This window comes from Physeter macrocephalus, chromosome 1 (assembly GCF_002837175.3).
Source record: "Physeter macrocephalus isolate SW-GA chromosome 1, ASM283717v5, whole genome shotgun sequence".
Taxonomy (NCBI): Eukaryota; Metazoa; Chordata; class Mammalia; order Artiodactyla; family Physeteridae; genus Physeter; species Physeter macrocephalus.
The window spans coordinates 34343019-34367801 of NC_041214.2; the positions used below are offsets into that span (position 1 = coordinate 34343019).

A 24783-nucleotide genomic window follows, 5' to 3' on the forward strand; every position below is an offset into this window, starting at 1 on the left:
CCTGCGCGCCCGGGGCCTGTTCCCCGCAACGGGAGGGGCCACAACAGTGAGAGGCCCGCGTACCGCAAAAAAAAAAAAAAAAAAAAAAGAAAGAAAGGGAAGGAGGGGAGACTCCTAGCTGTTGCTGATCAGCATTAACTCTGAAGTCCTACTGGGCAGGCATTGGGTGGTTCCTCTGCCTGATTAGATCCAGGTTCTGCTCTCTGAAAGCAGTTGCTTTGCTCATTGCCCTCCAAGGTTCCTGGCCCCTCCCTCTGGGATGGTCTTCCTTTTCTATCAATATTATCCTCTCTAGCCAGGTCTGGATGGGGTACTGAGGAGCTTGTGCTCCCTGGGGGCTGTATGACTTTTCACCCACTCCCGACTATGCAAGCTTGAAGGTTGTACAAAGTTTGAATACTCCGGATTTCTGGTTTTCTTCACAAAACAATGAACCTTCAGAACTTTAGTAACCTTCAGATCTATTTGCTCCCAGTCAGTTTCACACATACAAGACAAGGTCAAGGGCAAGGCCTGACTGATGAGGCTGGTGAAGGTACATGAGACACGTTTATTATTCCATATATAGCAAAAAGGAAGAAGCCAAAGGTGCCAGCTCCCTGGGTCCTTACCCACACACCAAAAAGGATGACACTGAAGGGGCTGGTGACTGCAACTTGAGTTGTGGGAAACTCCATCACTGGGGAGCCAAATCTAGATGGTAGCTAAGTCGTTTTGTATTCTGTAGCTCTATTTTGAGGGGAGTGGTGCAGAAAGCCCTACACTTCATCAGAATCTGGGAGGTGATGAGAAACTATCTGATGACAGACTTCTGGGGGAGGCAGGAAGACAAGTGGGAGGTGGCCTCCATTCTCTCATGTTCCTGCAGGATCACAGAGTGTTTTGGCTCACATATGCTGCAATCCCAACCTTAGCATGCATGGATGTGTGCATGTCTGCCAGGAAGCCATGGCAGAGCTGTTCCCCTACAGTAGCTGCCACACCCACAGTTCTCTCCTGGACTAATTTTCATGCCTGATTGCTATCCTTGGCCCCAAACCTATCTCTCTCAATTAATGGTGCCCACCCAGCTTGGGTGGGAGGACCACACTCTTAACTAGGTCTTTTCCACGTGGATGGGTTGTAACGTACGTTTGTTCTGGAAAACCTCTCTTGGGTTTCTCTCTCACTTTTAGAGCCTAGATGCAGTCAGCTTTTCCAACCTTGCAAATTGCCAGTTTTGGACTTTTTAATTCCTTTTATTTTTTGCTTGCAAACAACCCAGTTCTTCCCTGAGTTTATCACTTTCTTATAATGCCTAATTAAATGCAGCCAATAGCAACCAGCACGTGCCGCTAACATTCTATTTTACCTCCTCTTCCCAACACTTCAGCAGACTCAGCAGGCCTATGTTCTACCTTCCAGGTACTGAAGACAACAGTTTAAATAAATAATTTGCCACTGCAAAGACTATTTCTGCAGCAAGAAAGATCGTTTACTAATCTCATTTTTTAATTATACATCCCCTTATTTGTACATATTTATTCATTTACAGCATTGGAAACAAATCTAAAACCCTATCACTGAAAAAAAATCTTTTAGTTTATGTTTTAGTTTTCAGAAATCTTATGTAGCAAGATATAACAAGAAATACTCATATTCCCACCACCCATATTTTAAAAGTAACTATTTTGTCATATTTGTTTCCTGTATTTTTTCATTTTACAAACAGATAAAGTTCCCTTTAATTCTACTCCAAGCAAGGTCTGGAGTGACTGGCTCTAGGTGACAGAAGTGCCAAGGAAACAGGGAAGGAAGGGGGAAGTTAATGCCCAGACCCCAACTTCAGAAGCAGCTGCCAGAGGACACATCACAACTATTCCCCGCTGTCACCAACATCTTCAAGGACCACAACCCATATAACCATTTTCACCTTTTCCTAAGGGATTGCTATTCAAGCAAACGTTAATATGCATCAGAATCATCCCGAGGGCTTGTTAAAACACAGAGCAGCGGCCCCATCCTGGACCCCAGCAGACCTGTGGTCAGACTCAAGAACGCTCACATCTAACAAGTTCTCAGGCGACGCTGATGCTGCTGGTCCAGACACCACACTGCCTAGAGAACCACTGCTCTAGCCAAGGCCCAAGACTAGGTACCTCAGGGACAGACACAGAACAAGAAAACTTGTCACCTGGTCTCCTATTCTGAAGAGGAGGTCAACTCCCCAGCTATTCAAAGCCAGCCACTAAAAGCTAAAGGGTTGATTTCATTTTCATCCTCCTCATCTTCAGTAGCAGCATCTATGACTCCCCTCCTCCTCCTCTGAGGCATCCACTGGGCCCCAGAAGTGTCAGGAACGGGCTCCTGCCCCGGTGCAGAGACGGGTGGCAGTATGTGACACGGAGCGCTGTGGTGGGTCAGGAAGGGCAGGGGGGTTCCAGTCACGGCGCCTCTGCTCAAACCCAGGGGCAGCCACTTCCCGCTGTGTGGCCCTGGGCAAGTCACGCCGTCCCTGAGCCTCACTTTCCCATCTACGTGATGCGGCCAGCGATGCCCGTGTTCTAGAGGACTGCTGAGCAGAGAGAGTAGGAGCCCTCTGTCCCCTGTGACATGCCCCACGACGGACTTGCTCCTTCGCGATGGACTGCCGCACTGTCAGCTCTCTCTCTCTCTCTCTTTTTTGTTTAACAACTCTAGTGACTTGGGTTTATTTGTAAGGCTTTCCTCACCCCCTCCCTGACAACAGGCCTTTACCTTTGAGCCCCAGTGTTACTGATTCTGACTCACCTTCCACAGGTGTGTTCACACACTTAGACCCAAGCTGCTCTTTGCCATCTTGAGACACTAAAAAGAAAAAGAATTGAGGTACAGGTCATTAAATTCTCACATTACTCAAGTCCTGACTTTCTCAGTCTCAATAGTCAAGAATAAAATGAGAAACGCTAGCTAAGCAGTTTGTCATTGGCCATCAACAAGCGGAGATCCTGCGGTCCTATTTCACCTCCTCTCTCCTGACCTTTGCCACTGGAACATTAGGTTCCATCCCAGAACATGCCCAACACTCGGGGAATTACAGAGAAAGAAAATGAGGTGCTCACTGAAGGGGGTGGTGTGGCACTCCTGAAGAAGTTGGCAACGACCCGTTTGCACCAGGTGTGTAATTCACGTCATCCTGACATCTTTCTTCCCTTTAGACCTCTTGCCTGTGGTAGCTGGTGAGTACATTCGGGCTCTACTGGAGGAAAAAGAATCCAGTCTGCCAGTCCATGGAGTCAAAAAGACTTGGATGCAGTCTTAATTCTACCACTTACTGTGACCTTGAACACGTCATTTACCTTCCCTAAGCCTCCGTTTTTACATCTGTAAAATGGAGATACCACTATTTGCCTCACAGAGTTGTTCTGGATGATAATATATGGTTTCTCAGTATAACATATTTATTAAAGAAACCTTTTCCCTGCCTATATTTTTTGATGTGTTAGGGCCTCTTCTAAGGCACTTCTGGCCTGCGGCCCCACACGCTAGCCGTGCGCGCTTGGCCAGCTCCCAGCGGAGCACAGGCCCGCGCTTGCAAGCCATGATCGCGAGGCTCCGACCTCGATGCTCCGACCTCAAGGCTTCTGGTACCCCTCGCCCCCGGCCCATCTCGCCATGCGCTCCACCCACCTCCGCAGCCTTACGTCTCCGCCCTCCTCCCGCAACTGCGGTGGCGTCACTTCCGCTGGAAGGGGCGGGCGCGTCCGCGCGGCTGGCGCGAAAGTCGGGTCGCGGATCGGCAATTTCCGGGTCTGCGCTTGTTAGGGCCGGGGGTGCCGCCGGGGGCGGCGGTTGTGCGCCGGGCTGGCGCCCGACCCCAGCCGCCGTCCCGCGGGCCGCGTCGCCCCACACTCGCCGCCTGGAGACCCCCAGGCTCCACGGAGGTGAGTGAGGCTCGAAATAAGGACCCAGCTCCCTCCCCCCGCCCCGCTGGGGGATCGCGATGCTGCCTCTGGCCTTCTGGGCCCTGGTTTCCGGACCTTGTAACCGGCCCCTGGACCGGCGGATAGAAGTTAGACACCGGAGAGGGAGTAACTGCGGCTGGACCGAGAGCCGGGCCTTTCCCTGGGACCTGGGGAGCTAGAGCGTCCGGCCTTTTAGGCGCCTGACTTTGCTGGCTGGCTTTCATGTTTATATTTGAAGTCCATTTACTGAGGGCTGAACCTACCTCGAGGGCCGCGGATACCCGCAGGGACCGATTCGTTCTGAGCATCCTTAAGCTTAATGCAATTGAATGACTGTTGGCTTAGGGGACTTAGCCCCAGAGCAAAGGTCCTAGATGTATTCAGTTTAGCGACATTCATTTCGTTCTCTGATTTGCAAGGATTGGTGTTGTCATCTTTTTCCTTGATTGTGCCCACATTCCAGTGTTTCTTACAAACCGTAATGGACGAATTCATGGGCAAGGCCGGAATGTTTGTCCTTTGGCATTCTTGTCTTCGCAGAAAAATAGGTACTTTAAACATTTAACTTAATATGTAATGTGTTTTTGTTCTTGTTAATGGTTCCTTTATTTTGACAGTTCAAAAATGTCCCAAAATGACAAAGAACCGTTTTTGGTGAAGTTTTTAAAGTCTTCAGACAATTCTGAATGTTTTTTTAAAGCTCTTGAGGTAAGACTACTTGAAAATGTCTTGTTTGATGCTGTGAATTCATTTTCTTGTTTTTAGTGTTTTTGATTTATTAGGCCTTTTTGTCTTAGTCATAGTTATTTTATTTTCATAATAGTTTTGCTGTAGTCTACGTTCGTAGGTATCTCATTGTTACACATTTTTGAATTGATATTAGTATATCATTATTTTGGGGGGCTTGAAATCTTTAATGACATTTCTGTTGAAAGTGATGGACCTACTATTCTTGGAAATTGTTTTCTTTTGTCTACTAACCATAGACCTTTGTGTGTTGAAAAAATTTGAGTCAGTCCTATATTGGTTACACTTCATTTTTGTTGTTGTTAATTGTTAACTGTGTCTCATATGTACAGTATTATATTATCTAGGTAGTGTAGAGCCTTGCTACTCACAGACCACAGTAGCATCACCATGGCCTGAGAGTTGGATCCCAACTCAGACTTACCAGTTGGAATCTGCTTTTTAACAAGATCCTGTGTACGTTAAAGTTTAAGGAACACTGTTGTAGCAGGTTTTTCTTTAAAGTTCATTCATTGAGCAAACAATTATTGAGTGTCCATCATCTAAGAAGCGCTGTTCTAGTACTTGGGATACATCAGTGATGAGAGCAGGCAAAGATCCATACTTTCTCAGAGCTTACATTCTATTCTAGCTGGAGGAAATAGACATTAATCAGACATATAAATGAGTAAACTATATAATATGTTAAAGGTGCCAAGTGCTATGGGAAGAGAAAAACAAAACAGGTTAAGGTGTTCTGGAGGTTGTTTGTTGGGGGAGAAGGGAAGGTTACAATTTATTTTAAATGGTGTGTGATCAGGGTAGACTTTATGGAGAAGATGATATTTGAGTGTACTTGAAGGAGGTGAGAAAATGAGCCATGTGGATATCTGCAGAGGAAGGTTTCAGGCAGAGGAAATAATCATACACAAGCCCTGGGAAAGTGCTTGAGGTGTCTGTCCTGCTTGACTGTGGCTGTAGTGTAGTGAACAAGGGATGTGGAAAGAATGCTAAGGTATGCTTTAGAGAGTAAGAGTAAGGAGGTCATGAAGGGCCTTGTGGATCATGGTAAAGACTTTGGCTTTTTCTTCCAGTGAGATGGAGAGCCACTGGGGGGTTTTAATCGGAAGAGTAACATGATCTGACTTAATCGTTTTAAAAGGATCACCATAAGTATTTAATGTAAGGACTTCAAAATTTGTTCAGAAAATATTCGAGTGTTTACTGGGAGCCAGGATATTTTGGCAAACAAGATAGATCATGAAATTTTCATTTCAACGATATATATATATAATATCTATGTTATTTTTCTTCATAAAATACACTAGAGGGATAGGGAAAGAATATTTTAGAAAAGGGTGATAAGGAAAGGCATCTCTGAGGAAGTGACATGTGAGCAGATGTGGTTGAAGTGAGTTAAGTCAGGTGAAGTCCTGGGGGGAAGAGTATTCCAGGCAGCAGGAAAAAGTAAAATCTCTAAATGAGGTCATGCTTAGTTTGTTCTAGGTTGCAAAAGAAAGCAGGAGTGGCTAGGGAAGAGTGAGCAAAAGGGATTAGTGGAAGAAGGTAAGTGTGGAGAGACAGGCAGGGGCCAGACTCTACGGTCTTGTAGGCAATTGTAAGAAACGTGGATTTTATTCTGAATGTGGTGGGAAGCTGCTGGAGGTTTTGAGCAGGGTGACATGACCTTTTTTGTATTGTTAAAAAGATTACCAGCTGCTGGGTAGAGAATAGATTTAGGGGAAGGGAGGGAGAAGGAACCACTTTGGAAACTTCTGCACAGGTCTAGTGAGAGATGACGGTTCCTTTCAACAGGAGAAAGGCTGGGTTTGAGATAGATTTTAAAGATAGAGTTCATAGGACATAAATACAGGTGAATTATTTCATATGCATTCTTACTTTTTCTTTCAGTCAATAAAAGAGTTCCAATCAGAAGAATATCTTCAGATTATTACAGAAGAAGAGGCATTGAAAATGAAGGAGAATGATAGATCACTTTATATCTGTGACCCTTTTAGTGGCAAAGCCTTTGATCATCTCAAAAAGGTTTGCTAACTTTTAGTGTGTTCTTTCAGGTAGTCTGTTTTTTGGTTTGTTTTTGCTTCAGTGGACATAAATTCTTTACTGATCATGAAGTATTTTGCAAATTATGAATTGGGAGGAATCCTTTGGTTTTGGAAGACCAGAATAGTATTTTTCAAGGTTAATCATATTACAGTAGGCTTTGGTTAGTATGTAATTTTTATATTTCAGGGAATTTAACTTCACTTAGAATAATTTAACCCTGTAGTAATGAAGCATTTTATTGATGAAGTTCTACTGTACTTAAACTCAGTTTGATTGCAAGATATATTAGGGAAAAATAGTAGAGTAGGAAAAGACTTCAGCATAATCCTTGGTTACTTACTGTCTTTCCTATGTCCTCTTGAATTTTAGTACCTGTACTTTGTATAGGGTCTGAAAAATTATATGCTAAAGGAAGCATTTGGGGGCTGAGCATTGCTAATATACCATTGAGCCATCTTATTTCTTTTTGTTGATTCTAGAGTCTACTGACTCATTACTTTTTTGGTGTCTGGACAAGAGAGAAGCATTGAAATAAAAGTAAACTGGCTGTAATTCCATCCAGATTACAAAGAAGTGATTCTTGTTTGAAGGAGAAGAAAACATAGAAGAGTAGGTAGATGCAGTACTATCTGTACAGTATATGGAAGGTCTGTGCCCACCTTTGCCAAAAGCATTGTTGGTCTTACCCTCCTTTTGGAGATAACACCGCTTGTAAGATAGAATCAATAGCATCGAAAACTCAGTTTTCTTATGACTGACCAAAAAGATAGCAGTAATCATTTACCCTGTAGATATTTACATCGGTCATGCTTTGGTGACTTTGGCAGCTGTAGGCTTTTTAGTCTGGGTTGGATGTGCTCATGTTGAGCAAGATTGTCACGTTTCTCAGTTATCAATGAAAGTGATACCTTAGGAGAAGTCTTTGTGGGTTTTCCATAGAAAGACATTGAGTTGTGAACAAAGTATTTGAAAAACAAATGTAGGAACTGCCTAGGATTATACATTTTTTGTAGCAGAATAGGTTTTTTAGAGGGGGGGTTAGTTGGGCTCTCAACACTTTTTAACTGCTTCATTGGCTGGCTGCTTCATTTGAAAAGTAAATGTAGAGATTTCCTAATTATTATGGCATAAGACTGTTACTCATATAGCCTATCGCTAAGATTGTGTTTGTTTCAGAGATTAACATTTTAATGGCAACTTTGAGTGAGTGTGGCTTTTGGAGCTTATTTCTTTTGATAGCCTGCATTGTTTGATTTGCTTGTGTGTGTATGTTAACGTGTGGTGTGTCTGAGAAATTATATAATGGTTTTTTTTTTTTTCTTGTAACAATTTGATGGTTTTTCTGCAGTGGTCATCAACTTCTGTAAAGAATTTGTAAATACAGTATTACAAAATGTAATTTTATAAGACTGGAGGTCTTTTTCTACTTAGTAAACTTTCTCTGTTTTTGTAGCTTGGCTGCAGAATTGTTGGTCCTCAAGTAGTCACATTTTGTATGCACCACCAACGATGTGTCCCAAGAGCTGAACATCCAGTTTGTAACATGGTTATGTCTGATGTAACTATATCTTGTACAAGCCTGGAAAATGATAAAAGGGTAGGTGTTGCGGTATTGAGTGGAATATCATGGTCAATATGTATGTATTTCCACACTTAACTTTTCACTGTGTAGGGGATATTTTGAAAGACCTTGACTTGGTGTTTATGACCGATAACCAAGTCAAGATGACAGTGTATATCTTTTTTTATTTTTTAATAAATTGAATACAGTGGAATCTTTTATTGCAAACTGGCTAGTTGAAGTTTTTTGTTTTGATTTAAAAAGGAAACTCACTTTTTTCCCTGTGTAATTTTCCCTGTTTGTTTTTGGGTCACATTTTTCCACCATAGTTGCTTAATCTTTTAAAAAAGGATTGAGATTTACATAATAATATTTGTTTTTATATATTCTATATATAATTTGTATATTTTTAAGTATCAATATGTATGTAGTATATTAAAATATATAGTGTTTACTGTAGAACCAACATAGTTAAATTCATGAAGTTGCAAAAGATAAATGTAGGAAAATAATGTATATAAAGGTAATTTTTCTAAAATTTATACTTTATCTTCCAAAAAGTAATTTCGTTATTTAACTTTATAGTGGTGAGAAACATTTGTGCATTCAAGCTAACAACAACAAAAGATGTTTATGGGGTATTGTATAAAAAATGGAAGAGATATTGTTTGTTTCAGTATTAATAATATATTTTCTTTTGGGGCTACAGGAAGAAGTTCATAAATATGTACAAATGATGGGTGGACGCGTATACAGAGACCTTAACATATCAGTAACTCACCTTATTGCAGGAGAAGTTGGTAGCAAAAAGTATTTAGTTGCTGCAAACCTGAAGAAACCTATTTTACTTCCTTCTTGGATAAAAACACTTTGGGAGAAGTCACAAGAGAAGTAAGAAAGATATTCAGATATTTTCTAGATTTGAATAAATGATAAATTCAATCATTCTGGCACATTGTGGGTTTTCATAGGGGAGGTTTTATGGTATCCTCTTTGGATTTGTTATTTGGAGACAAAAATAGGATCATTACTCTTCTCTCCAATGAAAACAAAAGATAATCTACAAGCTCTTATTATCAGGGTATAAGTTGTTAGGTGGAATGGGCTATGGGCTTTAGCATTAGCTACAAGGTAAGAAATGCTTTGATAGTAAAATGGTTTTCAGAAGTAAACATTTATAAAATAGTTGAGAAAATCAGTGTGGCAACTGTAGCTTTTATGCTGCGTTTATCCTTCAATACTGTGCCAACATATTAAGATGCAGAGCAAATTTTAGCCACTTTGGCATTCGTATTCCCTCCCAAAAGGGACATATTTAAGGTTGAATATAAACACATATAAGCCGTTAGCTGAGATGTGATCATTCAGTAAACATTACCTGAGTCCATTTTATGTACCTGGCCTGAGTTAGGCATTAGATATAAGTGGAGAGCAAAACAGGACAGCATCCCTGCCCTCATGGAGCTTAGAGCCTATTTCAAAGGATAGAATTGAGTTTCCATTAGAATTAGATTAATAACCAATAAGTCCAGGTACCACTGTTTGAATTAAACAGGCATTTTCCAGTCTTCCTTTCAACACCATCTAGCACATCCTAAACACGTCTCCACGTTGGCACCCTCATTCCTAGCCTGTTTCGTCAGGACATCTGCCTAGCACGGCAACAGAATGATAATGATATTTTTGTTGGCATTCTGCCAAAAATCATTCCTTATTATTTGTATAGTATAATGGAGAATTAAAAGTCTGTTTTTCTAGTAGGCAACCAAAGAACCTTTGGGTTTTTAGGTAGAAATTTAGACTTATAATTTTGGAAAATGCACCACTTTGACCAGCATGGACTTACAGTTAATGAAATATATATTTTCCTGTAAAACAATTTTATTTGAGAGACTCTGAAACATTACTTTTTATTAGAGACATGGTTTGAGCTAGATGAGCAATTAGTATCACTCGAAGTGTGTTTATCAGTTTCCCTTTTCTTAATAATGATTAAAATCCTAAAAAATGAGGAAAGCATTAGTGATATTTCTGTTGTTTGTCATTATTCTTCTGGTAAAATTTAAACTATCTGGTATATTTAATATGTTAATGGTTTTTTATTATTTGTTTTCCCCAGGAAAATAGCTAGATATACCGATATAAACATGGAAGACTTCAAGTGTCCTATTTTTCTTGGTTGCATAATCTGTGTCACTGGCTTACGTAGCTTAGACAGGAAAGCAGTTCAGCAACTCACAGTTAAGCATGGAGGTCAATACATGGGACAGTTGAAAATGAATGAGTGTACACACCTCATTGTGCAAGAACCAAAAGGTAAAACTGTTTCCCAAATGAACAAATGCAACATTTTCTACTATTTAACATTTTAAGATCATTATAGAATGCCTTTTACTTCTGACATGTCATAAATCTGCTATGATTTTTTTTCTTGCAAACATGGTTTGGTTTATAATCTTTAGAAAAATTACATGACTTCCCAAGTCTTTATCAGGTCATTGAATGAATATTAAAAAAAATTTCCAGTGGTGTTTTATCTAAATTTATTTTCAGATCTTTTGTTTTTGTTTTTTTTTTTAAAGTCCCCACACGGTTACCCAGTACTTAAGAGATGAGAGATTTGGATGAATAACAAGAAAGCTAATAGATGTCGCTAAATTACATTTCTTTTTAATTATAAATTTTAAAGGATTGGCTTAGTTTTTAATTGAATGAATCAACCTTACTCAATGAACTACAAGTTTTAACTTGAAGATGCACCTTGCAGAACATAAGACAACTGAAAGAAGAAAAATATATTACCAAGAAGAAGAATTCCTTAAAATTACACTTAATTTTGGTGTTCTATAACCTTTATTCTGGAGAATATTTTTTACCAGTACTCTTAAAATATATAAAAATTGATAAGAGCAGAGTTTTATTAATATTTTTATTATATCTTTTTATATTTATACTGTATTTTATTAAGCTCCCTAAATAAGTAAAATTAGGGGAAAAAATTAAAATCAATTAATAATTGTCTTTAAGTGAGAACTTTTGGGTATGGCCAATTATGATATTATGATTGTGAGTAAAGTTGATAACTGCTATTGGTTTTCTGAATCTGAAGACAGTACATCTCTCAGCTCTCAAAAATGTCAAAGAAACCTTTCTTGTTATTGTTTGCTATATATTGTCCTCAGTTTCTCTATACCATTTCAAAATACATTGTGTTAAAAAGTTTTTTTAAGGCAATAAAAGATACGTTTTTGTGTTTTTTAAAAATTTATTTATTTATTTATTTTTGACTGTGTTGGGTCTTCGTTGCACTGCGCGGGCTTCTCACTGCGGTGGCTTCTCTTGTTGCAGAGCACAGGCTCTAGGTGCGCGGGCTTCAGTACTTGTGGCTCGTGGGCTCTAGAGCGCATGCTCAGTAGTTGTAGCCCACGGGCTTAGTTGCTCTGCGGCATGTGGGATCTTCCCGGACCAGGGCTCAAACCCGTGTCCCCTGCATTGGCAGGTGGATTTTTAACCACTGTGCAACCAGGGAAGCCCAAGATACGTATTTTTAATATGACATTTAACTATTTGCCTCTCTATCCTGGACTTCAAGTAGAATCCTGTTGACATAGGAGTAGTCTCTTGAAAGTTGGTGTTTTTTATATTGCAGACATTTATAATTTTCATGGTTATTTTATACAGTTTATTAAACCACATAATTCTGTGAGTTATCCCCATGTTACAGATTAAGAAAATGGTTTAAAGAATTTAAATGATGGAGGCTGTACTCAAAAATATTGAGTTACCCCACAGCTGCCTCTGTCTCTGTGCAGTTTTGTAAAAGATAAATCCCCTCACATAGCATGTGTATTTAACAACACATAGAAAATATAATTGAGCAATAACCTAATATATTACCTTTTAATACACTGTATAACATACTGTTAAAAGTAAGAGTAATTGCTGGTAACTTTAATTTTGTCCCAGGTAGATTTTTTTTATAACCTGTCATTTAAATATTTCTGCAAAGATTTTAATGGTTTGCATTTCTCTCTCTCTCTCTGTTTCTCTTTCTTAATGAACATAATAGGTCAAAAATATGAATGTGCTAGGAGATGGAATGTACACTGTGTGACTGTGCAGTGGTTTTTTGACAGTGTTGAGAAGGGTTTTTGTCAGGATGAATCCATATATAAGACAGAGCCTAGACCAGAAACAAAGACTGTGCCTGATACTTCAACTCCTACTGGCCAGATCAACACAACTAATAGTAAGTCTCTTTCAGATTAAAGTAAACAATCAGTTTTAAGACAGTTTTCTGTGTAAGAATTGATTTGTTAATAGGATCAGGGAGTTACAGTAGGGAATTCCACTTTTCTTGCTGTGCTTCCAGGTATAATTGTATAATAAAATAACCAAGCTGTATTAAAAAATTAGTCCAGAACTCCTGATATTTATTTTTTATTTTTTTATTCTTTTTTTATTAGTTATCATTGTATTTGTCCATGAACACCATAAGGAACCAAGTTTCATAATTTCTAAATTTCCCAGAAAGATAGCAAGAGAAATACATGAGAGAAACACAGTGTAAAAACACATAAATCTCCAGACCACTCTGCACTGATATTTCTTTTTATAATGAATGTGCACTTTCATACCCTCATGTAATGCACAAGATTATTAAAGAAATAAAGAATATTAATAAAGACTTAAGAGAATTAATTTTTAAAAACTAGACTGGCATGCAGGTATTAGTACATTTTCTTTATTAGTTTGCTGCAATTGTTACAGATCATCTGTATTCATATAAAATTTAAAACCATTTCTGTTTTGGAGGTATTATGTTGGCAATTTAACAAATGTTATAAATTTTTTTTCAAATGTAACTTTCCTGGACCTTAAAGCCAGCAACTTCAGATTTTTATTGGAAGCAAGTCACTATTAAGAGAATGTATTAAATATATTTTCATTTAAGTAAGATATGAGCCTTAATTAGTTTCATTTTCCCTTTTCATACTTTGCCACCAAGATTTCAGTAAAAGCATTTGAATCTTATTTTAGAAATTGTTCATGGGTTTTTTTGTATAAGAAAAGTTCATGTGTAGGAAAATATGTAATCACAATTATTTTATCTCCATAAATTACATCTTTGTTTTTAATATGTAGGTCATACTCTTTCAGATGTCAGCCATATTTCCAACATCAGTGCAAGTTACATAAATGAATCGATATGTAGTTCAGTTCTTAATAGCAAAGTGGAGCCTACACTTGAAAATCTGGATGTCAGTGCATTTCAGGCACCTGAAGATTTATTAGATGGTTGTCGGGTATGTCTTTATCATGTAATAAATGCAGTAAGTGATAATATACTTTAGTACTTGTAGCTTCACTTTGAAGACCCTTCAGAGTTGGGCTTGTTCCTTATTTACATAAGCCCTCCACTCTAACTAAGCAGATGCACTCATTAGGCCATGTCTGTCTTTTAGCTATTAGGGGCTCTCTGACTGGGATGTACCTTCATCTCTCATTCATTAAAAGTTCATATCATTTTTTTCAACTCTTCTCTGAACTTTCCTAATAACTACCTTAATCTTTCCATCTACTGTGTTTTGAGAGCATTTAGTTTCTGAACCACTTTATGGATTTTTATTTATAGCTATCATTTATTAAGTGTTTATAATATGCTAGACCCTGTGCTAATTATTTCATATACATTGTTGATACATTTTATATATAATTGCATTTAATTCCCACAAATAACTCTAAAACAGATAATATTGAGACTGATACTTAGAGGATTAAAGTTCCTGTTCAGAATCTCACAGATATTAAGTAGCCAGACATCTACTCCAAAGCCTATATTCCTAACCATTAGGTGCACTGCTTTGTTTAATATCTCTTGGACTATTTTATTTTTTAGTGTCTGAGTAACTATCTTATAAGTGCTTTTGATGGGATCATCATATATATCTTCTAGAACTGAATACTTAATATATTCTTGTTTGTAGAATCAATAGGCTAAGCATTAATTCTAGAGTAGCAAAGATTTAACCTTATTTTATTGTTAAGGAAATTGGGCAAATTACCTTCCTTTCTATACTTTTAAAACTTAGTAGTTTACTAACAGAACAGGAAGTGTGTTGTATAATCTTTTATCTAGACTATACTAATTCTGGATATGACTTAATTATTCTTATAGAAAAACATGATTCCTCATTTTTGTTAAAGTGTATTCTAGTGATGGAGGTTACTTAGTTTGGGATATAAATGCAGTTAGGAATAGATGGGTCATTAAGAAGTTTTTTAAAGACACGTTATGTAAAATAGAGTTGAAGAAGATTGTTATATTGATTAAATCGGTTTAAATATATACATAACCCCGTCTGTGCCTCCAAAAGTATATGTATACATATTGATAGTTGAAAATAAGTTACTGCTTACATATCATCCTAAGCATTCTGCTTAGCTCTTTGACTTAAATTTTCTTGTTTAATCAACTGTGTGAAAAAGCTATCTCAATATATAAGTAAGAAAATTGGTTCAAAGAGTCTGAGTATCTTGAGGTGGTCATGTGGTTAATCATTGGCAGCTGAACCAAAATTTAAACCTAGCTTTTCTGAATTCAAGTGTTTAACGCCAGTTTATTTCTGTAATTACTTTAAAATTTAAAAATGGTAAGACCAATTTAAGAAGCTACCTGATTTTAGAAATTGCTATGCACTAATGTTCAGAAGATAATTGAATTATTCTGGCTTCTATTTTATTTAAAGCCTCAGAATACTTATCAAGTAGTGTCTACTGTAAAGGGTAATAATGCTATGGGATTGTGAAGAAATGATAAAATATAAGAATACTTTAAAATTCAAACCTTCAGAATATACTTCACTTTTTTTTTTTTTGCGGTACGTGGGCCTCTCACTGTTGTGGCCTCTCCCATTGCAGAGCACAGGCTCCGGACGCGCAGGCTCAGCGGCCATGGCTCACGGGCCTAGCCGCTCTGCGGCATGTGGGATCTTCCCAGACCGGGGCACGAACCCATGTCCCCTGCATCGGCAGGCGGACTCTCAACCACTGCGCCACCAGGGAAGCCCCTTCACTTCTTAATGTATCTTAAAATGTAAACAAGAGTTGTCTTATTTACACACAATGGATTTAAATATATGCTTTTAATAAATAGTTTTCTATTGAGAGAAATAAGCCATTTTAAATACATTAATCTGAAGTAAATGTTTTATTTCTTTGCAGATCTTTCTTTGCGGTTTTAGTGGCAGAAAGCTAGATAAACTGAGAAGACTTATTAACAGTGGAGGTGGAGTTCGTTTTAATCAGCTCAATGAAGATGTAACTCATGTTATTGTGGGAGATTATGATGATGAATTGAAGCAGTTTTGGGATAAATCAGCCCACAGGTTTTGTCAGTTTTTAATTCAAAGCAATTTCTACTCTGTAATAATTTTTTTTTAATTGCATGTCCCGGCAATTATGTAAACTGCATGGCAAGTGGGATTGTGGTCTTTTTAGTTTAAACTAATATATAACTATGTACTATTTTTGTAGGCCTCATGTAGTGGGAGCAAAATGGTTGCTAGAGTGTTTTAGTAAAGGTAATATGCTTCCTGAAGAGCCATATATCCATGCTAACTACCAGCCAGTGGAAATTCCAGTTTCAGATCAACCTGAAAGTAAAACAACCCTTTTAAAAAGGAGGAACAGCAGCTTCTCTAAGAAAGACTTTGCTCCTAATGAAAAGCATGAGGAAGCTGATGAAGATCTGCTCTCTCAATATGTGACTAATAACCCAACCATAGGTAAGAAAGAGTGATTAGTGTTTACAGTCATTAAATATTTTGGTAGCAGAATACATACATATGTTATTTCTGCCAGGTTCTCTAGAATTTAGTTAAACTAACGTTTTTCTTCCCTTGAAGTTTTATGTGTGTAACTTCTTTTTTTTAAGCAGGCAAGGCTGAGGGATTCTGGACCTTCTGACTCCCTCTTCTTTCTTCAACTCACTTGTTCTTCTTAGATCTGTTTTATACACAGGCATCACTTGGTTTGTGTGAGTTTGTAACACCCTGAGCTTTTATTTTAACCTTGTAACAAATGCCTCTTACTTGGTAATTGTGCTCTTTGATGGGTATAATGCTGCACTGTAGACTACCATCTCAGGATGTAGTCTCAATGTGGTAAGCAAAATTGCCAGTAAAGAGTTGCGGGCAGCATTTCTTATATTTTTATTCTTTATACTTTGTTATTTCTTCTCTCCTTTTGGCTTGTTCCTGCCCCCACCCTTTTTTTTTTTTCTGTTGTGGTTTTATTTTACCTTGTTGCAGTTGTTTCAATTATAGTTTTATTTTTTCCTCATATATTTTTTATCTTTCTAATTGTATTTTATTTTTTATTCTTTGATATTGTACTGCTCCGTCCCTCCCCTCCCCACCCCTCCCCTCCCCGCCCCTCCCCCATGAGGCTTACGGACAGGCCGGAGGTCAGGCCTGAGCTCCTGTGGTGGGAGCCTGAGTTCAAACCGCTGGACTAACAGAGAACATCAGACCCCAGGGAATATTAATCAGAGTTACACCTCCTGGAGGTCCTCATCTTAGCAGCAAGACCCGGCTCTATCCACCTGCCTGCAGACTCCAGTGCTGGACATCTCATGCCAAACAACCAGTAAGACAGGAATACAGCACCACCCATCAAAAAAAAAAAAAAAGAAAGAAACAACAAGAAAATATGTTGCAGACGATGGAGCAAGGTAAAAACCTACAAGACAAATGAAGACAAAATAGGCAACCTACCTGAAAAAGAATGCAGAGTAATGATAGTAAAGATGATTCAAAATCTCAAAAACAGAATGGAGAAAATACAAAAAACATTTATCACGTATCTAGAAGAACTAAGGAGCAAACAAACAGGAATGAACAACACAATTACTGAAATTAAAAATACTCAAGGAATCAATAGAATAATTGAGGCAGAAGAACGGATAAGTGACCTGGAAGATAAAATGGTGGAAATAACTGCCAGGGAGCAGAATAAACAAAAAAAGAATGAAAAGAATTGAGGACAGTCTCAGAGACCTCTGGGACAACATTAAACGCACCAACATTAGAATTATAGGGGTCCTAGAAGAAGAAGAGAAAAAGAAAGGGACTGAGAAAATATTTGAAGAGATTATAGTTGAAAACGTCCCTAACATGGGAAAGGACATAGTCAATCAAGTCCAGGAAGCACAGAGAGTCCCATACAGGATAAATCCAAGGAGAAACACGCCGATACACATAGTAATCAAACTATCGAAAAGTAAATGCAAAGAACAAATATTGAAAGCAGCAACGGAAAAGCACCAAATAACATACAAGGGAATCCCCATAAGGTTAACAGCTGATCTTTCAGTAGAAACTCAGCAAGACAGAAGGGAGTGGCAGGACATGTTTAAAGTGATGAAAGGGAAAGACCTACAGCCAAGATTACTTTACCCAGCAAGGATCTCGTTCAGATTCAACAGAGAAATTAAAACCTTTACAGACAAGCAAAAACTAAGAGAATTCATCACCACAAAACCAGCTTGACAACAAATGCTAAAGGAACTTCTCTAGGCAGGAAACAAAACAGAAGGGAAAGACCTACAATAACAAACCCAAAACAATTAAAAAAATGGTAATGAACACAATCATAGTAGGGGGACTTTAACACCCCACTTTCACCAATGAACAGATCATCCAAAATGAAAATAAATAAGGAAACACAAGCTTTCAATGACATTAAACAAGATAGACTTAATTGATATTTATAGGACATTCCATCCAAAAGCAGCAGAATACACTTCTCAAGTGCTCATGGAATATTCTCCAGGACAGACCATTATCATAGGTCACAAATCAAGCCTTGGTAAATTTAAGAAAATTGAAATCGTATCAAGTATCTTTTCCAACCACAATGCTATGAAACTAGATATCAATTACAGGAAAAAAATCTGTGAAAAATACAAACACAAGGAGGCTAAACAATGCACTACTAAATAACCAGATCACTAAGAAGTCAAAGAGGAAATAAAAAAATACCTAGAAACAGATGACAATGGAAACACGATGACACAAAACTTCTGGGATGCAGCAAAAGCAGTTCTAAGAGGGAAGTTTATACCAATACAATCCTATCTGAAGAAATAAGAAACATCTCAAATAAACAACCTAACCTTACACCTAAAGGAATTAGAGAAAGAACAAAAAAACCCCAAAGTTAGTAGAAGGGAAGAAATCATAAAGATCAGATCAGAAATCAATGAAATAGAAATGAAGGAAACGATAGCAAAGATCAATAAAACTAAATGCTAGTTCTTTGAGAAGGTAAACAAAATTGATAAACCATTAGTCAGACTCATCAGAAAAAAAGGGAGAAGACAAAATCAACAGAATTAGAAATGAAAAAGAAGTAACAGCTGACACTGCAGAAATACAAAGGATCATGAGAGATTACTACAAGCAACTCTATACCAATAAAATGGACAACCTGGAAGAAATGGGCAAATTCTTAGAAAAGCACAACCTTCCAAGACTGAACCAGGAAGAAATAGAAAATATGAACAGACCAATCACAAGCACTGAAATTGAAACTGTGATTAAAAATCTTCCAACCAACAAAAGCCCAGGACCAGATGGCTTCGCAGGCGAATTCTGTCAAACATTTAAAGAGTTAACACCTATCCTTCTCAAACGCTTACAAAATATAGCAGAGGGAAGAACACGCCCAAACTCATTCTACAAGGCCACCATCACCTTGATACCAAAGCCAGACAATGATGTCACAAAAACAGAAAACTACAGGCCAATATCTCTGATGAACATAAATGCAAAAATCTTCAACAAAATACTAGCAAACAGAATCCAACAGTACACTAAAAGGATCATACACCATGATCAAGTGGGGTTTATCCCAGGAATGCAAGGATTCTTCAATATACACAAATCAATCCATGTGTTACACAATATTAACAAATTGAAGGATAAAAACCATATGGTAATCTCAGTAGATGCAGAAAAAGCTTTCGACAAAATGCAACACCCATTTACGATAAAAACTCTCCAGAAAGTGGGCACAGAGGGAACATACCTCAACTTAATAAAGGACATATATGACAAACCGACAGTCAATATCCTTCTCAAAGGTGAAAAACTGAAACCATTTTCTCTAAGTTCAGGAACAAGACAGGGGTGCCCACTCTCGCCAGTATTCAACATAGTTTTGGAAGTTTTACCCACAGCCGTCAGAGAAGAAAAAATAAGAGGAATCCACATCGGAAAAGAAGAAGTAAAACTGGCACTGTTTGCAGATGACATGATACTATACATAGAAAATCCTAAAGATGCTACCAGAAAACTACTGGAGCTAGTTAATGAATTTAGTAGAGTAGCAGGATACAAAATTAATGCACAGAAATCTCTTGCATTCCTATATACTAACGACAGAAAATCTGAAAGAAATTAAGGAAACACTCCCATTTACCATTGCAACAAAAAGAATAACATACCTAGGAATAAACCTACCTAAGGAGATAAAAGACCTGTTTGCAGAAAACTGAGACACTGATGAAAGAAATTAAATATGATACAAACAGATACACCATGTTCTTGCTTTGGAAGAATCAACATTGTGAAAATGACTCTACTACCCAAAGCAATCTATGGATTCAGTGCAATCCCTATCAAACTACCAATGGCATTTTTCACAGAACTAGAATAAAAAATTTCAGAATTTGAATGGAAACAACCCAAATACCCAACGCAATCTTGAGAAAGAAAACCAGAGCTGGAGGAATCAGTCTTCCAGACTTCAGACTATACTACAAAGCTACAGTAATCAAGACAGTATGGTGCTGGCACAAACACAGAAATATAGATCAATGGAACAGGATAGAAAGCCCAGAGATAAACCCCCACCTATAATGGTCACCTTATCTTTGATAAAGGAGGCAAGAATATACAATGGAGAAAAGACGGCCTCTTCAATAAGTGGTGCTGGGAAAACTGGACAGCTACATGTGAATGAATGAAATTAGAACACTCCCTAACACCATATACAAAAATAAACTCAAAATGGATTAAAGACCTAAATGTAAGGCCAGACACTATCAAACTCTTAGAGGAAAACATAGGCGGAACACTCTATGACATAAATCACAGCAGGATCCTTTTTGACCCCCCTCCTAGAGAAATGGAAATAAAAACAGAAGTAAACAAATGGGACCAAATGAAACGTAAAGCCTTTTGCACAGTAATGGAAACCATAAACAAGATGAAAAGACAACCCTCAGAATGGGAGAAAATATTTGCAAATGAAGCAACTGACAAAGGATTAATCTTCAAAATATACAAGCAGCTTTTGCAGCTCAATATCAAAAGACCCAATCCAAAAATGGGCAGAAGACCTAAATAGACATTTCTCCAAAGAAGATATACAGATTGCCAACAAGCACATGAAAGGATGCTCAACCTCACTAATCATTAGAGAAATGCAAATCAAAGCTACAATGATCCCACTACTGGGCATATACCCTGAGAAAACCATAATTCAAAAAGAGTCATGTACCACAGTGTTTATTGCAGCACTATTTACAATAGCCAGGACATGGAAGTAACCTAAGTATCCATGGACAGATGAATGGATAAAGAAGATGTGGCAATGTATACAATGGAATATTACTCAACCATAAAAAGAAGCAAAATTGAGTTATTTGTAGTGAGGTGGGTGGACCTAGAGTCTGTCTTACAGAGTGGAGTAAGTCAGAAAGTGAAAAATACCGTATGGTAACACATATATGGAATCTAAAAAAAAAAAAAAAAAAAGGCTCTGATGAACCTAGGGGCAGGACAGGAGTAAAGACACAGACGTAGAGAATGGACTTGAGGACACAGGGAGGGGGAAGGGTAAGCTGGGATGAAGTGAAAGAGTAACATTGACATATTTACACTACCAAATGTAAAATAGATAGCTAGTGGGAAACATCTGCCTAGCACAGAGAGATCAGATCTGTGCTTTGGGTCCACCTAGAGGGTTGGGATAGGGAGGGTGGGAGGGAGACGCAAGAAGGTGGGGTTATGGGTATATTCGTATGCATATAGCTGATTCACTTTGTTATACAGCAGAAACAAACTATTGTAAAGCAATTACACTCCGATAAAGGTGCTAAAAAATTTATTATGAATTATTTAATACATCCAAAAACATATAAAGAATAATTTAATGAGTAACTGTATACTACTGATCTAGCTATTAGAAAAAATAAAATATTCTACTTGGTCAAAATTTTCCTGTGAATCCCTTCCCATTTTCTTTGTGGTTTACAACGTGTATATATCTGTAAGTAATATATACACTATTTCGTTTTGTGTGTATTTTAACTTACATAAGTGATACATGGTATGTACTCTTTTGCTATACTAACCTCAGCATGAGAGATATTCATCTCATCCAAGTAACTGGTTATGAATGTACCACACTGGTATATGAACATACCACAATTTATCTATTTTCCCACCTAAGGATATTTTTCTTGTGTTTTTTTTGGTTTTGCTTTGTTGTTTTGCCAATACAGTACAAACTGTACTGCTGAGATTGTTCTTATGCACGTCTCTGTGCACATGAGCAAGAATTTTTCTAGGGTGGGCATGGCTGTTTCCTGGGATATGTACGTCTTCCACTTTCTTTCATAATGCATATTGCTTTCTGAAGTGTTTGTTCTAGTTTACCATTTTATACTAGAACAATAGTAAGGGTTCCTGTTGCACATCCTTTCAACATTTAGAATTTCCCATGAGGCTTGAAATTCTTATTAATTTGATGGCTATAAAGTGGGATCTCATTGTGGTTTTAATTTTATAACTGATTGCTAATAAGGTAGAGCAATCTTTTTGAGTGTTATTTGATGAATATTTTAAAGTAGTTGGATTTTTCAATCTGTTATTTTGTGGTTTGTGGTTTTGTATTTTATACAAGTTTTCCTATCTGAGGGTCATAAAGTTATTTTTATGTATATTTTTTAGAAGTCTTAAAGTTTTGGCTCTCCACATTATGTCTTCAATCCACATGGAGTTGATTTTTGTATTTGATAAGAAGCATTCAGATTATCCATGTGGATAATCACTTGTTTTCAAACTTTTTATTGAATAGGCCATCCTTTCTCTACTAATTTGCACTGCCGTCCCTGTCATTTATTAAGGGTCTGTTAAGTGGGGATCTGTGTTTAAGCTTTTTATTCTGTTCAATTGAGATACCACACTGGTAAACCATCTTATTATAATAGCTTTGTGTAATATGTTTTGATATCTGCTATAAAAGGACTCTCCAATTTTCTTTACAAAAGTGTCTTACCCTTTTTTGGACCTTTGCTTCTAATTTTAAAAATTAGTTTGTCAGTTTGCATAAATCAGTATGGGAATTTGGTTGGGATTGTATTGAATTTATAATTTGGAGCAGAATTGACATCTTTACAATGAAAAGATCTTCCTTTCCATGAATATAGAATATCAGCATACAGTTTATCTTTTTTTGTTTGTTTGTTTGTTTGTTTGTTTTTTTGTGGTATGCGGGCCTCCCTCTGTTGTGGCCTCTCCCGCTGCGGAGCACAGGCTCCGGACGCGCAGGCCCAGCGGCCATGGCTCACGGGCCCAGCCGCTCCGCGGCATGTGGGATCCTCCCAGACCAGGGCGCGAACCCGGTTCCCCTGCATCGGCAGGCGGACGCGCAACCACTGCGCCACCAGGGAAGCCCGCCAGTTTATCTTTTTTAATGTTTTTCAATAAAGTATAACTACATTCATAAGATCCTACACATGCTGTGTTATAACTATTCCTAATTTTTTGTTTTCTATTTATATTATGTTCGTTTGTTCTTTTTGATATTTTAATTCTTATGTCTTAAAATTACATTTTTGAACTGTTTGCTGGTATATAAGAATGAAATATTTTTAATATTAGATCTCATATTTAAACTTTTCTATAGAACATTTTGGGTATTGAGTTTTAAAAAATTGTGGTAAAATATGCCTAACATAAAATTTACCATTTAAACTATTTTTAGGTGTACAATTTAGTGGTACTCTATTCACACTATTGTGCCACCATCATTACCATTCATGCCAGAACTTTTTTATCTTCCGAAACTGAAACTTTATAGCCATTTAACAGTAACTCTGTATTCTTCCCTCCGCCCAGTTCCTGGCAACCATCATTCTATTTTCTGTCTCTGAATTTGACCATTCTAGGTAGCTCATATAAATGGACTTATACAATATCTGTCCTTTTGTGTCTTATTTCACTTAGCATAATGTCCTCAAGTTTCATCCATGTTTTAGTGTGTGTCAGAATTTCATTCCTTATTAAAGTTGAATAATACTTCATTGTATGTTGGAATTGTCTGTTCCTTTCTGTTGATGGACACTTGAGTTTCCTCTGTGGTTGGCTATTGTAAATAATGGTGCTGTGAACGTCGCTGTACAGATATCTGTTCAAGTCCCTGCTTTCATTTCTTTTAGATATAGTCCCAGAAATGGAATTGATAAGTCATATGGTAATTCTATGTTTAATTTTTTGGGAAACCACCTTGCTGTTTTCCACAGTGGTGTACCACTTTACAGTCTCACCAGCAATGCACAAGGGTTCCAGTTTCTCCACATCCTCACCAACATATTGTATTTTCTGTTTTTTTTTTAATAAACATCATCTTAATGGGTATGAAGTGGCATCTCACTGGTGGTTTTGATTTGCATTTCCCTGATGATTAGTGGCGTTGAGCATCATTTCATGTTTTTATTGGACATCTATAAATCTTTGGAGAAATGTTTATTCAATTGGGTTGATTTTTTTTGTTCCTGAGTAGTAGGAGTTCTTTATGTATTTTGAATATTGATCCCTTATCAGATATATGATTTGCATATATTTTCACCCATTCTTTGGGTAGCCTTTTCACGCTGTGTTCTTTGATGGACAAAAGTTTTAATTGTGATGAAGTCCAATTTATCTATTGTTTTCTCATTGCCTGTGTTTTTGGTGTCATAATTAAGAAATCATTGCCAAATCTAACGTAATGATGCTTTTCTTGTATGTTTTCTTCTAAAAGTTTTGTAGTTTTTATTCTTTAGGGCTTTGATCTGGGTATTATGTACTTTTCCTGTGCTCATTGGAATTATCATATGGTTTTTTCTCCTTGGTGTGGTAAATTGCTTTAGTAGATTTTACGTTGTTAAATCAAGTTTAAATTCTTCTCGATATGATATATTCATCTTTTTTTTACTGTGTTCAGTTTACTAATATTTTTTTTAGGATTTTATCTATTCGGTGTGATATTAGCCTATAATTTTCCTTTTCTGTTGTCTTTGTTGGGTTTTGTTATTATTGATAAAATGGATTGGTGAGTTACTTTTTCTTTTTTTCTTTTTTTCGGTACGCGGGCCTCTCACTGCTGTGGCCTCTCCCGTTGCAGAGCACAGGCTCTGGACGCGCAGGCCCAGCGGCCATGGCTCATGGGCCT

At 37.6% G+C, this 24783-nt stretch overlaps 2 protein-coding genes across 6 annotated transcripts in view; one reads left to right on the top strand and one right to left on the bottom strand.

Moving 5' to 3' along the window:
- LOC102976367 (inhibitor of carbonic anhydrase) overlaps window positions 1-3677 on the bottom strand; it is a 59071-nt gene extending 55394 nt beyond the window's left edge. For 2 of the 4 annotated variants that reach the window (XM_055089072.1, XM_055089010.1), the window contains exons 1-2: window positions 3081-3345; window positions 2770-2826 (exon numbers count right to left, since the gene is read on the bottom strand). In XM_055089072.1, coding sequence (XP_054945047.1) covers window positions 2770-2826; window position 3081 — 58 coding nt within the window. In that variant the 5' untranslated portion in view covers window positions 3082-3345. Of the gene's footprint in view, window positions 1-2769; window positions 2827-3080; window positions 3346-3648 lie in introns of those variants that run through there. The other 2 variants (XM_028489676.1, XM_028489694.1) reach the window with 2 other exon arrangements.
- A 98-nt stretch (window positions 3678-3775) lies between these two features.
- TOPBP1 (DNA topoisomerase II binding protein 1) overlaps window positions 3776-24783 on the top strand; it is a 68280-nt gene continuing 47272 nt past the window's right edge. Inside the window, exons 1-10 of one of the 2 annotated variants that reach the window (XM_007120564.4) lie at window positions 3776-3902; window positions 4541-4631; window positions 6561-6695; window positions 8170-8313; window positions 8987-9168; window positions 10397-10593; window positions 12347-12526; window positions 13423-13583; window positions 15502-15665; window positions 15814-16064. In XM_007120564.4, coding sequence (XP_007120626.2) covers window positions 4548-4631; window positions 6561-6695; window positions 8170-8313; window positions 8987-9168; window positions 10397-10593; window positions 12347-12526; window positions 13423-13583; window positions 15502-15665; window positions 15814-16064 — 1498 coding nt within the window. In that variant the 5' untranslated portion in view covers window positions 3776-3902; window positions 4541-4547. Of the gene's footprint in view, window positions 3903-4540; window positions 4632-6560; window positions 6696-7318; window positions 7364-8169; window positions 8314-8986; window positions 9169-10396; window positions 10594-12346; window positions 12527-13422; window positions 13584-15501; window positions 15666-15813; window positions 16065-24783 lie in introns of those variants that run through there. The other variant, XM_028489708.2, reaches the window with a different exon arrangement.